Source organism: Kryptolebias marmoratus, linkage group LG5 (genome assembly GCF_001649575.2).
Source record: "Kryptolebias marmoratus isolate JLee-2015 linkage group LG5, ASM164957v2, whole genome shotgun sequence".
Lineage (NCBI taxonomy): Eukaryota > Metazoa > Chordata > Actinopteri > Cyprinodontiformes > Rivulidae > Kryptolebias > Kryptolebias marmoratus.
The window spans coordinates 16,483,586-16,500,501 of NC_051434.1; the positions used below are offsets into that span (position 1 = coordinate 16,483,586).

General features: G+C 43.6%; 2 protein-coding genes across 2 annotated transcripts in view; one reads left to right on the forward strand and one right to left on the reverse strand.

Annotated features, from left to right (window-relative positions):
• Positions 1-103: 103 nt before the first annotated feature.
• The window catches only part of mturn (maturin, neural progenitor differentiation regulator homolog (Xenopus)), a 41,640-nt gene continuing 24,827 nt past the window's right edge, over positions 104-16,916 (reverse strand). The window contains exons 2-4 of the mRNA XM_017421065.3: positions 12,246-12,774; positions 5,358-5,480; positions 104-3,626 (exon numbers count right to left, since the gene is read on the reverse strand). Coding sequence (XP_017276554.1) covers positions 3,519-3,626; positions 5,358-5,480; positions 12,246-12,404 — 390 coding nt within the window. The 5' untranslated portion in view covers positions 12,405-12,774 and the 3' untranslated portion in view covers positions 104-3,518. The remainder of the gene's footprint in view (positions 3,627-5,357; positions 5,481-12,245; positions 12,775-16,916) is intronic.
• LOC108238766 (SH3 domain-binding protein 5-like) overlaps positions 15,864-16,916 on the forward strand; it is a 12,766-nt gene continuing 11,713 nt past the window's right edge. Inside the window, exons 1-2 of the mRNA XM_017421064.3 lie at positions 15,864-16,257; positions 16,564-16,626. Coding sequence (XP_017276553.1) covers positions 16,183-16,257; positions 16,564-16,626 — 138 coding nt within the window. The 5' untranslated portion in view covers positions 15,864-16,182. The remainder of the gene's footprint in view (positions 16,258-16,563; positions 16,627-16,916) is intronic.

The following is a 16,916-nucleotide window of genomic DNA, read 5'->3' on the forward strand; positions in this document are numbered from 1 at the left end:
CGCGTGACGTCAACCCCTAAGCAACGGCGGCGGGTCGGGTCCACTTGTGGCCCTCCTTTGTGTGTGTGTGTGTGTGTTGTAATAAGTTGAGGCCGGGTGGAGACACTGTGTTCACACGCCTTTTTTTATTGACCAAAGTCACACACACGCACGCCAGAGGACAGACGGAGGAAACGAGAAACATGACAAACATTCACGAGGCAAAGTAAAGCAGCAGAACATCTGGGCGGCCGGTGGCCTGGCGCGCGCGCGCGCGCAGGGGGGCGGGACTGGGAGTGACGTGAGCACTACACACGCAGAAGGCGGCTGAAAAACAAGCCGTTTCTCCTCCCTGGGGTGTCAAACACCAGGGCTGCGCCTTGTGTGAAACTCATGATCAGGAGGAACCTCCGCGTGAGCCTGAAAACAACTGATGAAAGAGAGAGAGAGAGAGAGAGAGACAGAGAGAGAGAGAGAGCGAGAGAGAGAGGAGGCGAAGCTTGAGCCACCAACAACCAGGAAGACTACGGGAACACAGGAGTTAAATAAACCAGGAGGGGTTCCGATTCCGAACTGGAGCATAGGTTGTTGAGATCCCCGTCACACAGCAGAAGTTGTTAAAAGAGCTTCAAAGGGATAGTTCCACAATTTGGAAGCGTTGTGTGGGAAAGTTACAAACACTCAATATCTGATTCTGACAAGACTAGCGAGCTATCGACTAGTCCGAACCATCGACATGTATTATAACTAGAGACATGGCCGAAATCAGAAAGCTGAAGCCACAGTGGATCAGCGCCCCTCCCCCACAAGCCCCGCCCCTCCATGTAAACAAATGGAACTTTTTTTTCTAACCAATTTTTTGACTAATCGCAACAGTCGTTTCGTGTCGGGGCCAAGGACGTTCGGCAAAGAGCAGTTTTCACTAGTTTGGAAAATCGGGAAACACAAACACACCTCCCCCCACCCCCACCCCCACCCACAAAACTGAGGAGCCGGGTGCGGAACATCAGCGAGCCTGGAGAACATCAACCACAAGGATCGGCCTACGAAAATGTAGATAACTCAGCTATGCTACGTGCTAAACTTCAACGCGAACGTCACGTTCAAAGAAATGAATTAAAAGTTAAAGAGTTTTGCCAGTAAAATATCAAATAGCACAACAATAAAAGTCGTTACGGTTGAATGATAGTTACAAATACAGCATTGGCGCCATTTTAGGTCTGATTCTAATCCATAAACACACTGCTGACAAGCTACACCTACATGTACAGCTAGTCAGCAGAACTTTATCAACATGGAGAGTTCGGACATCTTTACAAATCTGTTGAAACACTGATTGTTTGAGTCCGTTTCTTTCAGGCCACGTAGCTCCTCCGTGGTTTAGGCTTTCTTCATGTCCACTAAATAATGAGCTGGGTGGCGAATTGTCGGGCTAATCTGACATTTCCCCTTTTGTTACGTCGTACAGGTCAATCCCGTCAGCAGCTATCTTCTGTATATATCTTCTGCACATTGGTCAAGAGTAAATAAATACCTGGATTTAGTTTGCTTTGAAGCCATCGTTGTCTAGAACTTACTTACAAACATGGCGAAAATACTCCGTTGTTTGCAGACTTGTGGGAACTATGTATAAAAAGACACTTCAGATCAGTTGATTTTTGTCGGTTTACACAATTCTTACCTTTTGCCTGTATGTTCAAATATGCATTTTTAAGTACATAAGATTCATTTCGTTGAGGCTTTTAAAAAAAGCGTCATGTTAGGCTGTGATTGACAGCCTGTTAGAGAGGTGGGAGGGAAAGTAGGCGGGGCTTTGTCTCAAGATCAGTACCACTCGTCTACATCTCGTCTGAGCAGACTCTGGCTCCAAAAATACAACGTGCAACTGGCAGCGGCAGCAAGCTGTAGCACTTCCAGTGCAGCTTTGTATCAATTCAAGCAGGAATTTCCCTAATATTGCAGCCAAAATAACTGGGGGACGCCAAAACTGACCACGATGTAAAGGTTTTATAATAGCACAAACCTATGTGACTGTATTAGTGAACTAACACCCACTTCCTAAACAAACGATGCTGTCCTAACACGACTCTGAGCTTCAAAAATGTAATTGAGGTTTACGAGAAACAGCATAATTCAAACCAGGGATTCCCAAAGTTGGGGTTGGGTCAGGCTGAAACACTAATTGTGTGTCCTCAGATAATCTGCAAAAATCAGATTAGTTGTAAAAAAAAATACTTGCTAATGGTATATTTTTGCCAAAACTGTTACAAAAAAACAAACACAGTAGTCATAAATTCTGTAAAAGTAGTATCACAATAGTTACAAGTGTTTGTGTTGACATTATGATCCTTGTTTGTTACAGTTAGGAGCAAACGTTACTTGAAGGGGCATCATGTGGGTCACAAGGCTCTGCCACAGATGTTTTGTGAGCCGGTCGCTGGTTTAAACCTTTACGGCACGGTCAATTTGACACTGCATGGTTATTTCACAAGAATTGGTAAGCAAATCCTGCCTGATTTGACTCCAGGCTGCACCTGAAGTGCTACAGCTAGCTGCCGCTGCCCCTATTAGCAAGAATTTCATGTAAATGTCGGGAATACAAAACTGAAGGCGATGTAAAGGTAGACAAAGGAGCATCTGAATGAACCGCTGTGATTTGTTTTCATTCGGACTAGCCGTTAGCTCCTGACTGAGGCCGTTCAAAGCGCTATCTGCAACAGGTAAGATATCAACCGTTTATAACCTTTACACAGAGCACCGCTCCAAATTGGCTGACATATCCCTTTAGGAAGTGGCTTTGCAAACACTAAGAAACACACCTCAGAAATGTCCATGCTACCTAAAAGCCTGTTTTCACAAAAGGAGCGTTTACAGATGGCTTGTTATCACGACTGCAGCTTAAGTTATTGACGATTGTGAGTCTGTCACAAGTAACTGTACACGTTTACTCATTTACCTTTATTTTTCCTCCTCGAAGCGGAAAACCACACCTGTTCACCCCCCCCCCCCCTTCCCCCTTTTCTGCAGCCGTAGCCACAAACTGTCAAGTTCTCTCCCTTTCATCTTGTTTTTTTTTTTTGTGGATCATTTGTGCCAGACAGGCAAAAAAAAAAAGACGATTATCTGCCACATTCATCTCCACAGAGAGGAGAGGTGTGTATTGCCGTAACATCCGGACGCATTTCTGCATAACAAAGCTCATGTCATATTGCTGTGCTGAACTTTAACTAACCAGATGGTGAACGATAATGATGCTTGTACGTGGTTACTGCTCACGCAGACCCAGAGTGTATGTCTGTGTGTGTGTGTGTGTGTGTGTGTGTGTGTCAGTTTGACTGTAAAGGGAGGTCAACAGGAAGCAAAGCCACTGAGACATTCAAGAACAAGGTGGCGGATTTTAAGTGTTTTCGCGTGTGTGTTAATAGGTGGGCTGGTGCGCCGGGGCCCAAAGCTTGGGGGCAGCTCTGCCCAGGCTCGAGCTTCCTCTCGGGAGGGGAGAAGGTGGTGGTGGTGGTGGTAGTACTGGGGGGGAGGGGATATCACTGCTGGCTGACCCCCATCTGTTGGTGGTCGGGCCCGGGTTCCCCCTCCATGTCGGCGTGGTAGGGCTCAAAACTGTCATCGTCGATGTCTGGAAGACCAAGCAGCTAACAGAGAGAGAGAGAGAGTTGGAGAATTAGAAGCAACTTTGTGTACAAAACATCATGTTTCCAATAGGTGGTGTAAGCAAGGTGAGGGTAATCACACTTTGGGACAAAAGCCGTCTTAAGTAAGCTGTCGGAAGGAGTTCTGTTTAAACAGATTCACTCGACATGTACAGCTCTTACAGATGGCTGGTTAACACAGATTGATCGAAAACTATTGGTAGGTGTTGTGTTTTTGTTTTACCTATGAAGCTAACAGCCTATGGCTTAAAGAAATCAGCTGTCAACATTATGAGTAGTTACCTCAGTCGTAGGAAACAAGGTGTTATATTTAATAGTATCTGTTCAAACTTTGTACCCCTTCCATGTGGAGTTCCACAAGGCAGATGCCTAAGTCCTCTGCTTTACAGTATTTTTGTACATGTATGTGCAGATGATAGAACTATATATGTCTTTGGATAGCTTGGATTGGGTAAATAAGGTGCTACAACAAGAGTGGGGTGATAGAGAACCGGTTAAAACTGAATGTTTCAAAAACAAAGGGAATGGTAAACATTCTGTCAGACGAACTGAATCGTTGCATATTTCTTTATACAGACAACCAATGGAACCAGTTAAAGAGGCTAAACTGCTGGGAGTTAAAATAGATCAAATAATATTGTGGTCCACACATATTTATAAGATTGTGAATAAATTAAGTAGAGACGTCTCAATATTTCGGCGTCATGCCCATTTTTCTGCCTCCCGAAATACGAAAATCTTTAGTCCTGTGTCACCTCGACTACTGTCCAGCTGTTTGGTCTAGTGCTTTAGAAAAAGATCTGAATAAACTGCAGATAGTTTAAATTAAAGCTGCACGATGAGCACTTGGCTGTCATTTTGGAGCTAATGTTAACTTCATGGATCAAAGCCTGTCATGGATGAAGGTCAGTGACAGCCTAGTATGCAGCCTTCTTCTCTCTGTACATAAAACTTGGATTTTACATTTTGGCCTTTTCTCACAGGTATTAGCCAACTGGAGCAGACATGGTTTCAATACAAGAACGGCCTCTGTTGTTACCTTTACACTGCCTCTGCCCAGAACTAACGCCCTCAGAAACACAGCAGCTACATACGAACAGAGCCATCTCAGACTGGAACTGGCTGCCTTCTGAAATAATGATCATGAATGTTTTAAAAAGAACCTTTAAAAAAATCTATAATCCATAACGAAATAATATTAAACTGAATGGATGGGTCAGTCCAATGACTTATTGTAGTCAACAACTTGTACTTGTGTCTTTTTTTTCCATGTGTGTATTTTGGTTTTCTGTGAGATTCTGAGTTGTCATGATTGTAATGCTGTAATATTTTAGTGCTGTAATGCTTGTGGGCGTGGACCCCAAGAAGAATAGTCTCTACCATGGTAAAGACTAATGATCCTTAAATAAATAGATAAACTGAAGTGTGAATCTTTTCAGCTAACAAAAATAAGATCTGAAACACTTCAGCACTTGGTGCTCTAATGTCCACTGTAATCTGACAGTTCACGAGGCCTTAAATGATGGCCGACAGTGAGCTTTGTGACTCATGGGAAAAACCGAAGCAGCAGTATAACGCCACACGACTGTAGTAGATGATGTTTAGTCAGATGCTGAGGGAACAGAACGTGTCGGGGGCAGGTTTTAGGCACATGAACTTGAATGTTTGTGCACTGCGGGTGCAGCAGACGTGCACGTTTGTTTGTTTCCTTACAGGCCTGAAGGATGTGAAGACCTTTTCCAACACCTCCAGCAGAGTCTTCTTCCCGCAGGAGGAAATGTAGTCCTGGGCCAGCTGCAGAAAGGGGAGGCAGTCCTCGCTTTCGCTCCACACGTGCTGGACACACACAAACACACACAGATTATTAACCTTTTTCTTACCAACTGCAAAAAATACTGGAAAATGCAAACAGCTGTGAGGAAATGGATGGATCTTACGGGGATAACGCTCAATACAAGCTGTGATGTGTTAACGCCACACCTCCTCTGTTGGCGCTAGCACATGTAGGCTACAACATAACATGTTAGACTAATGAAGTTGAAAAGGTAACAATATAAATATGTTTTTGACAACCTTTTGTACAAAGAACACCAAAAGTATTGCAAAAGATGGATTGAATAAATCGAAATAAACTAGAGAAACCTGTTTCTGTTGAAAAGCTGAGTGTGGAACGACTCGAGCTGAAAGTGAGTAAAAAGTTAGAGGAAGCAGAACACTGAACTAATTAAAAGCTATAAGAAGCCAAACGCTAGCTAAAAGCCCAAAGTAGCTTAACAAACCATTAGCTAGAAGTTGAAAGTAACTAAACGCTAGGTAAAAGCAGCAAAAGGTTAGCTAAAAGTAACACAAGGGTAGCTAAAAGCTATAAGTAACAAAAGGATAGGAAAAAGCTAAATGTAGCAAAAAGAAAGCTAAAGGTTAAAGTAGCAAAACATTAGCCAAAAGTAGCAAAGGGATAGCTAGAAGCTAAAAGTTGTGAGACTAGCTTAAAGCTAAAAGCAGCAAAAGGTTAGCTCAAAGCTAGAAGTAACACAAGGATAGCTAAATGCTAAATGTAGCAAAAAGAAAGCTAAAATATAAAGAAGCAAAAGGGTAGCTAATGGTAGCAAAAGTCTAGCGATAAGGTAAAATGAGCAAAATGCAAAATGGCAAAAGCTAGAAGATAAAAATAGCAAGAAGCTGGCTAAAAGCTAAAAGTCACAAAAGGCTAGCTGAAAACAAAAAGTGTCAGAATGAAAGCTAAAATCTAAAAGTAGCATTAGAAGATAAAAACGGAACCATGTTTTCAAAAAACAACGAGAAGCTCTCAGTGTATTGTATTTCTATTGCAAAAATATTTGCAAATAAAATTACATTTTTTTGAAAAGTATAAAAGTTACAAACATCAAAGCACCCATCCCCTGAATGAGCTGAACCTTTTGATATATGAATGTTTAAAATAGCACAAAGTGTACAGCAGTAGTAAGGCTGCAAAAAACCTACAGAAATAGAAGAAAAACACAGGTGTGAATGCAGAAAATAAAATCTTGGAGGCGGACCTGCTACAGACCTGCTAGTTACTGTTTTTAGTAACAAGGAAGTGTTGGATTATTCCGTATAGGACACACCTTGACCTTACAATTACCTGAAATCCTTGTCTTGTTTTTTATGGTCAGATTTATTCAGGCAAAAAGTCCACCCAGGTGCCATTGCTGCAAAGTCTTCATCATTTTTAACCCAAACTGTTTGCTTGTATCTTTCAGAGAACTGTGACCAGTTTTAGCTCCTCTACTCAGGAAAACACAGGCGTGGAAAATCAGCTGTTAATAAAAGAGCTTAGAATAAAAAGGTCTTCAAAGCATGTTTTAGACATTTTTCTTATAGAACTATTGAATGAAGATTTAAAAGTTGTTTTTCTAAGACTATCAGGTGAGATATTAAGTCTATAACCTTTCCGCAAACCCCACTTCAAAATGTCTGAAATATCCCTTTTATATCAGATGCACTAGTTCCAGTCTGATTTAATTCAACTCCCTCAGTTAGAGCAGAAATGGTTATACAGTGTGTGTGATAATGGCACCCCAGTCTGGTTAAATCTGAGTCTAAAGGCCAAACTGTTTGGTTAGATATTAAGAATTATAGTTAGGTGTGTGTGTGTGCATGCAGGGACTAAACAGAAAGTAATCCAATTCTGAAACTCGTGACTTCTAATGTTTATATTTTAGAAATTCTGTATTCAAATATACTAATGTTAAGACCATATTATATAAGCTTTCAATATTTTTTCACTGGTATTTTAGATCCTTGTGTAGAACATCATGATGGCGGGTTTCTTCCCGCCATCTTCTCAACTCTCCTGTCCTTGTACAGATTTTAGCTTCCCTCACCGCGACCAGACGTGTTTATTAAACCAACTGAGACAGTCACAGCCAGGAAGAGCCGCCTGTGTCTCCTCGCCGTCTTTTTAAGTTTGTAGGTTTCTAAGTTTTGCTGGAACAGTCGTAAGGACGGCTGTATTTTCTAACAGCCTCCAGCTGCTTCTCAGCGGAGAAGTAGAAGCAACATGGCTCCATTAAAGCTCACCAGCCTTTAAGCATAAACAACTTCTGACCAATCACACAACACTCGGAGCAAACCTCTGTGAGAACCAATTCGGCCAGGACCTTGTGTCGAGAAGTGGCAGACGAAACTGCTAAGAGAACAAAATGACACGATTTTCGTCACACAGCCACGTGACTGAGAGCCACTTCATGACTTCTTATGAAGGATGACAACAGGTTCAGAAGCGAGGCTCCAACTAACTGTCTAACCTTGGATCCAGGAGGATCAGTGTGGCTTTGGCCTGAGTCATGGAACAATGGACCAGATCTTTAACCTTGCAGAGATGCTACGGGAATCATAGGAAACTGACTCTCCAGTCTACACGTGTTTGTGGATCTGGAGAAGGTTTCCAAACGTGTTCCCTGTGAGATTTTGTAGAAGGTGGTGCATGAGTACGGGGTGCTGGGGTCACTTTTAAACACTGTCCGATCCTTGTATAACCATAGGATGAGTGGTGTCCACATCCTTGGCATAAAGTTGAGCTGGCTGGACTCCGCCAAGGCTGCCACTCGTCTCCAATCCTGTTTATGGTGTTCACTGTCAGGATCTCATGGGTGGCAGGCTTGGGAACCTCTGGGTCTCATCTCTGATCTTTAGGGTGCACTGAAATGGTTCGCAGCTGGGACGAGAGCCAGGTCCTCCAAGTCTAAGGCCATCGTACCCAATCAGAAAACAGTGAAATGCTCCTTGCAGATTGGGAATGAGCCACTGCTCCAACCGAAGCAGTTCAAGCGTCTCGGAGTCTTGATAATAAGTGATGGAGCAGGAGATGGATTGATGAACTGTCTGCCCTGTCAAGCTGAAGAAAGAACTGAGCTGAAAGGGCAAAGCTCTCGGTTTTACCGGCCCGTCTACGCTCCAACGCTCACCTGTAGTCACGAGGTTTGGATCATGACCAAAAAAATGGGACAAGCGGCTGAAATGAGCTTCCTCTGTAGAGCAGCCAGGCTCAGCCTCGGAGATAAGGTGAGCGGCTCCATCATTCAGGGTAGAGCTGCTACTCCCTCACAGTTTAAAGAAAAGCCAGCTGAGGATGTTTGAGGATGTGATCAGGACGCCTCCTGGATGCCTCCTTCTGGGGGGGATCTTCAGACAGGTCCCACTGGGAGGAGACCCAGGGGAAGACGGGGGAGTAGTGCAGACAGGACCCTAAAGTGTTCAGCAGATATGTACAGATTCTCATTTTGTGTTTCAGAAGGCAGCACAGTAGTAAAAAATATAAAAACAGAAATGATAAAAATAATAAAGAAGAAATCAAACTATTGCTTGAAGCATGCACTGCATGCCAGTTTTAGACAAAGATTTCACACAATCTGTTAGCCCTCTGAGTGGGGTTTGGGATGACGCTCGGCTACTACCACATCAAAGTTTACCTCAATATCTGCAAAATCCAGTTGTAGACGTACATCCAATGATTGCTTTCTAAAAGTTTTTTTTTTAATACAGACAGTGTGTCAGGAGATATTTTGTGAGCAGACAGACAGATTTGACTTCAGTAGTTAATGGCAACTTCTAAAAACAGATCAGCGCTCAACTGAGAATTAATCTCAGCTGCCATCACACCGAATTTGAGCTCTATGTGTAAAATTGTAGCTGTACGTCCAATTATTACATTCCAAGAGTTTCATTTAAATCCCTCCACTGGTTTCTGAGATATTTTGCTGACAGGACAGGCAAACAACCACACACACACGAGCAGAACCATCATCGACCCGCCGTCAGGCAACAGCTGAAAGCAGACCCGAAACACGACTGAGACCTAAATTAATTTAACAAATTTCAGCATTTGAGCGAGGAGCTCATCATGACGCTCCTGCGCCGGCTTCGTCTTTCATACTTTGATTTGTGGGTTTCAGATGTGGTAGCTCGGGGATGTGGATCAGAACCTGTTTTCACTTCTGCTAAGAATTTAGCTCCTTGGACGAGGGGAGGGAGGTAGAGCACGTTAGATAATTCTCTGATGACAACATCGAGGAGAAGTGAAATCTCTCCAGAGTAGTCGCCATGGCTGATCTGAGCGGAGAACGCCGAGTGTCTGAATGTGTGTGACAGATCCGAGTGGACGGGCTGCAGCTACCGACGGGGGCTGGGTTACAGAGAGAGAGAGCAGGGGTTTCTACAGAAAGACAATAAGCACAGGAAGGTGATGGGTTTTGGCGACGGAACTGTTGTTGCTGTTCTCTGCGCCGCCTTACTCAGTAAAGTGACCTGATGATGCAGGGGAAGAGCTCTGACTCCTCTCCATCAGCAGCTGTGGAACCGTTCAGACGGGGCGTGCAAACACAACAGCGTGACATAATGTGTTATCGACTGAACAGACGCCCAGACTCCTGGGTCATCTCCATCTGCCTCCGCCCTGTTGGCTCATGCCACTGAGAGGGGAGGAGGGAGGAGGGAGGGCCGGACCTCTGGGACTTTCTAACACCGGCGCGGCATCACATTTGATCCGGTGACCTCATCAGAGCTGCGCTTTAATCGTACTGTGCGTCGGCAGCTGATTACCTTTAGAAGTCAACGTGATTCAAGATGGCCGCCGCAGCTAACACAAAACAAACCCAAAAATGACCACGACTTGATATGCATTCCTTCAAGGCAAAGCTAGGCTTTTACTTTATTTATTTGTTACTCGTTAGCTTTAAATAAATTTGTTTCTAATGAAGGGACCGGATGTTTCCCCGGTCAAGGTCTATCAAGCAAGGAGATCAAATAAACAAAAATAAATCAATAAATGCAAGAATATACAAGAAGAATCTGAGGAGTTACCATAAGTCTACAAATAAGACTGGGTTTTGTTCACAGTTTGAACTAAATAAATTTTAAAAAAGATGAGACCTTATTTATCCACCATACGGATAGATTTATGTTCCTGCAGCAAACATAGGTAAGATAAAAGAGCAAAAACTAAAAAAAACTAAAATAAAATGTATCTAAAATCCCAATCATTGCTGCAGGACTTTTGTCTTGATTGAATTTAACTACAATTCGGTGGATAGTTTTAGACAAAAACAGCATCCAGTTTGTGATTTAATGATTTTGTAGCAACAGGCACAATAAAAAAAGACACAGACAAGAGGAACAGTCTATTCCTCAAAGTTTTAGTGCTTTTGAGGTTATCTTTGGTGTAAATTCCTTCTGACGGTGGGCAGGACATTTAAAGGCGACACTTTGGCCATTCTGAAGTAGAAGTTATGAGCAATAATATCTCTTGGAGGGGAAACAAAGCTCTTTGAATAATTACAGTTTGGAGGAATGCACTGTAGTGGTGCGTTGCATTTGTTCTTTAGCAGTCCACATCAGTAAAATCAACTGGAATTCCCTCCAAAATCTGAATTTCTCTCAGAAAGTTGAAGATTCCCGACCGACCCCAACCTCAAAATCCAATATGGGTCTGAAAACAGAGGTGACGGTCACAATCATAAACCGTATTTTCACTTCTGCCAGTTTCTGTCACATTTACTGTTAGTTGCACACCATATTATTTCCATTAGGAAACATATTTGAATCCATAGAATCAAAGTACATAAATTGAAACGTCAAAGCAGTTCATGAACACGCTGTTTTATAAACTTTCACGCTGCTGTTGCTTTCGCAATACGTGGTCATTCCGACAGAAATGTGGCGATGTTCCTGCTATAGAGCACTGGAGGTGCTACAGCTACGCTGCTGCTGCATTCAGCAGCATTCTTTGTAAAGAAGATGGATTGAGAAACTGTTTCATGAAGTTTATTACTTTGTGAGTTTTTCTTTGTCTGGTCTTTAGAATCAGTTACAGCAGCTGCTACAAGCAGCTCATTGTGAGTGAGAATGGACCTCTACTGTGCATAGTTTTTATAAGTATACAAGTTCTTTTAAAGGCTCTTAAATATGCATTTATTTAATTGTACTTTTTGTATAAAAGGAAATGAACTGACTGCAATTGGATTAGAATCTGAATCTCATTTATAATTCTGATAGCTTTATGTTTTGTTTAGTGCTCTGCGATGACCTTTGTTGTGAAATGGCTCCATATAAATAAAGTGAATTGTCATTTTAACAATCTGTGTTACATATCCACCATCAGCCATAGACAAACTCATATCAGTCGACCTTTAGTGAATAGTGTTTGCATAAAATGTTGAAAAAGCGAGCTGTTTTAAGACGACAGCAGTCCGCTTTGGCGTCGGCCCTGCTCCGACTCATCACTCCACTCCAAATTAAACCATTTCTTGTTCGAAGAGCTATCTACAACAGGTGAGATGTTATTTGCTCACAACTAAAAAGACCACTTCAAAAAGAGCTGAACTATCCCTTTAGGTTTTAGGCCTTGTGTGTGTGTTTTTAGAAACTGGATGACCGAGGAGAAGAAAGACAAAAAACAAAAACAAAGGAGATTACATCATGTCTTATCCCATCAGCAACAAAACCGGAACCAACCGGGGGACAACCCCACCTCCAACCCGGCCTCGGGACACCTACAAGCACACAAACACACACGCGCGCACACACACACAGAAGCGAGGGGCCTGCTGAAGCTGCACTCACAAAGCTGTCGGTCTCTCCGGGACACAGCACGTAGAAGGAGACCCCGGGCTCCGCGTAGAAGTCCAGCCGCCTCTCGTCGTTCTCCTCGGCGAAGATGAGGTCGAACGGGTTCCCGGAGCACCACTTCTCCGCCGCCTCCACCAGATGCTTGAACTCCATCCTGCGCGCTCCTCTCTGCCGCGTTCCCTGCACTCCGGGAGATCGATCCGCGTCTCTCTGTCTGGCCGTCAGGGCGATGATGCTCAGGACGCAAACAGCATCAGCATCAGCAGCATCAGCATCAGCATCAGCATCAGCATCAGCATCAGCATCAGCACCGCATCTCCGCTGGACCACCGCACCCTGTGCGCGCGCGGCCCGCTGGGGGGACAGATAACTGGAGAGGCCGAGCGGAGACTGCGTCCGTCCGTCCTCACAGCCCCATTCCTCTCCTCCTCCTCCTCCTCCTCCTCCTCCTCCTCCTCCTCTTTCCTCCTCCTCGTTATGAAATCAGCCCACTCGGTCGCAGATATGCAGACGCAGGAGGACGCTGGGAGAAAAAAAAAAAAAAACACAACGCGATGACGAACGGCGAGGCCGGGCAGCCGTCCATGTCTGAGGAGGCAGCTTTCTCCTCTGTGTACAGCAACATCTGCACCTGGTGACACCGTGTAGGAAGGCAGGGAGCTGATATGTGCATGTAGGGAACAAGACACCATGTCCAAAGAGCCCCGCTATGAAATAAATGAGCCGTATTTGCGTATTTTTGGTTTATCCTTTATTTAAACACTCCCCAGGCAACACGCCTACAGCTCCGAACAGCACATTAAAAAAAACAAAACACTAAAACTATAAAACCAGTGATCGTCAACTGAAGGTCCATGGGCTATTTGTGGCCCCTGAAGGATCTGTTTTGGCCCGCACGTTTGGGGAGCCGGGAAGGTTTAGACTCAATAATGAGATAGTCTGGTGGTTTGTAAAGGGATGTGTCTAATAGTTCTTAAGAGTTAGTACCTCACCAGTCGTAGAGCATTTGGAGAAAGAGGCAGAAGCTTTCATCCAGGCTAATGGCTAGCTAAACCAGGGCGTGTTTTTCATCCTTATTCAGGCTTATAAAACAACTCCATCTTCTACCGTTTATCCGTGGTCGGGTCACGGAGGCAACAGGTCCAGCAGAGAAACCCAGTCCTCCCTTTCTTCAGCAACACTCTCCAGCTCCATCTGGGGGGATCCCAAGGTGTTCCCAGGCTAGAGAGGATCCATAATCCCTCCAGGGAGTTCTGGGTCTGCCATGAGGTCTCTTCCCAGTGAGACATGTCCGAAAAACCTCCAAAGGGAAGCATCCAGGAGGCATCCTAATCAGATGAACCCTTTTCGATGCGAAGGAGCAGCGGCTGTACTCTGAGCTGTTGCTGTTTATATAAAAAAAAAAAAACTATTTTTCAAAAATGTCACATTAGTGTGTTCGTTGCCGTTTTCTCAACCAAACGACGTCAGGATCACCACGCAATAGCACGTTTCGTAGCACGTAGACCGTGGAACTTTTGGTGTCCGGATGTCTCAGCCCACCGGGAGCCTGGTCCACTTTTGGACTGACTGGAAGCACCAACTGATACACTCGGCAGGCTTGGCGCCATCAGCGTAAACACGGCCGACGCTGAGCACGCACGCAGCAGTGAACAGCCACAGCGCAGAGGTGTAACATGAGCTAACGTAGCGTTCTGTCACACCGCCGTGACAGTTTGGAGAAAAAGCTATACTTTATATGATTGAAAACGAAGAAAAAATCAAATAAAATCAGGTCCTCGTTCGGTCTGGATAAAGACTTCGGTGCTGTTCTCCACGCTCCGTGCCTGACTGATAAAATACTAACTGCTAATAACCACTAGACAGAACATCACTATCACCAGACTATCTTTTTAAAGCTTGTCAATTTGGCATCTGAGGCTCTTAGGGTGTGACTTTTCTTTTCCCCCCAAACATGGCAAAGAAAAAGGTTTATCTTCTTGTTTTCTAAATATACATTAAAACACACACACGTCCCGTTCAGGATTGTATTACGCAACTATGTCTTTAGCTTTAGAGCTTGTTATTTCTAACTGTATATAAATTCTGCAAGAAACTTAGTGTAATAAATATGATTAAAACAAATAAAATATGTACATAGATTCCATTAAATATAACACAATATAATACTAAACAGGCTAACTAGGTCCTGGTAATAACAATTAACTGGGATTATTTTGAATAAAACCACAATATTAATAGCCAGAACACTGACTGGTGAGCTTGTCATCTCCACCATGAAGTGACATTTTGATAAATTCAAAATTAAATTAAATGGGAGTTGAAACATTCGCTGTTTAGGCCAGTTGTGTAGAGTTTGTGCAGGCACTGTGTTTAACTCTAAAAAGATGTTGTCATCATTGCAAGGCTGATTAAAAGATAAATTTTTATTTTTTTGAAATTTATTTGGAAGACTAGGGTTTTTAAATGTGGAAGTCATGTTATTGACACTAAATTACGCAAGTAAATTCGTTGGCACACAAGTTTTATGAGGAATTTTATTACAAACTCATGTGTCGACTGATCATAATGGTCGTACCTGTATCATTATGAGGTTGTTCATGTGTCTGGAATCGCTGGAACAAGTATAATCTTCTCATTATTTGCTGTTTTACTCCTAATTTTACTTCTTATTTTGGCCAGGGGGTTTGGAATGAAGGTAGATACTGTTCCCGGATGATTTGGTTTCTCTGAAACTATAAGTGGACCCAGAATAAAACATCTGCAGAGCCGGCTGAGACTCCCCCTTCTCCACAAGGAGTGCTTACAGGAACCCAGAGTGTTTACAGGAAGCCAGCAGCTTGGAGCTGGGAGGCTTCCAGCTCCATGCTGGCTTCCTGTCTGGCCACCAGGTGGCGAAGAGAAACCACCCTAAAAGCTCCATGAGGCCGGAGCTCTGCTAAGGTGGAAACGATTCAAATCTCCCTGAAAGTGTTCCCTTCAAAATAAGAGAAATGAACAGCCGGTAAAGACAAAAAATACTTAATAAATCCAGCTTGAAAATAGAATGGTTTCCAATTCCACAGCCTCTTACTTGTCTGCGCATTAAATATGTCGCCTAGTTTTATAAATGGTGTTCAACAAATTCAGTCAGTTCAGAAAGTAAAAACACACTTGACTGTATGTCTCCTGTTACGGAGTCCAGTATTTCAGTTTGGTTGTTTGTGTCTTTACCACAAGCGGAGGAGTTCTAGGATCTGGGTGTTTTGTTCTGGAGGGACGTCAGGATGGACCCGAACCAAAGGTTTGGGACCCCATCTGCCAGGGGCCCCTCCAGAAGGTTTTAAGGTGGTTACCAGATGAGGGCCCACTGACTATCTTGGGGTGGCACACCAAAAACCAAAAGTCATATATATATATATATATATATATATATATATTTATTATCAACGCTGTTGTTATACACAGGCATTTTGAGAAGTATTGTAGCCTAGGGGAGTCAAGAAGTCGCCTTCTACTTTTTTTTTTATTTTATTTTATTTATAGGGATGGCCACTGGTGGAGTTGGGGTGGCACTTCAAAACCTCTTAACCTTAACCTTAAAAAAAAGCATCAAAACTATAAGGAAACCTTTAAAAACAATATGTTTGCCATTACGTCTGGGACCAGCTTTTATTTTGAAAGCCGAGACAGGACGCAGCTGATCCAATTCAGGGGCGTTGATGATTTTTTTTGGTCTCCGTCACTTCGGTCCCGTAGGTTGTGTTGAGACTCGGGTCTGGCTGTGGTTCTGGCTGGTCCTTCAGCAGGCAGGGCTCCGTGTGAAGGTCAGACCCGCTCCCAGGGGCCCCGGATTGAGGAGGGGGGGACCCTCGAATACAGAATACACCATCTGAAGATATCTCTCTCTCTTTTTTTTTTTATTTAATTTTTTTGGGTTTTTGGGGGGAGCATGGAAGGGAGTGGGACTAACTGTGAGGATGAGGAGTGTCCCCGGGAGGAAGAAGAAGTGGACCCTAGAATACAGGTGAGAGCCTATAAGCAGTAAAGTTGGGACAGAACTTGTGCTTTCTGGCATCTTATTCATATATTTATAAATACCAGTGACAGAGGAGGCTGTAATAACTCTGGAAGCACAGCTGGAGCCAGGCTGGAATAGGAAACACTAAGCCTGAATGCTGTGAAATGCTCAGAAATAAACCCTTGAATTGTTGAGCACGTCCTCAGCCGCCACAGCTCGCTGATAATTTGACAAGTCTGATTTCCCCCCTCCTTATAACCCCCTTCCTCCCCGCTCCTGTCTTCTCATGTTTGTCCTGTTTTCTGTAAACAGGGAGAACTGGAAAAGTTGAACCAGTCTACGGATGACATTAACCGCTGGGAGAGTGAGCTGGAGGTAAGGCCGAAACCACCACGATCCTTCCTCGAGGATGTTTGACTTTCAACGAATCAAGACTCCTTTCAGGTTTTCTTGTTTGCTGTGTGGTTTTGTGTTTTTTTTTTCTCCAAATTTTGCTAAGGAACAGTATCGACACTTTGAAACGCCTCTAAAAAAAAAAGGAAGGAAAAATCAACTTGTCTGCACCTCAATTCCCCTGCAGCTTCCTCCCCCTTTTATTATGAAGATACAAACCAAACCCTTCCTGAAGAGGGAAAAAGGCCTTTAAACCTTAACCCCCCCCCCCC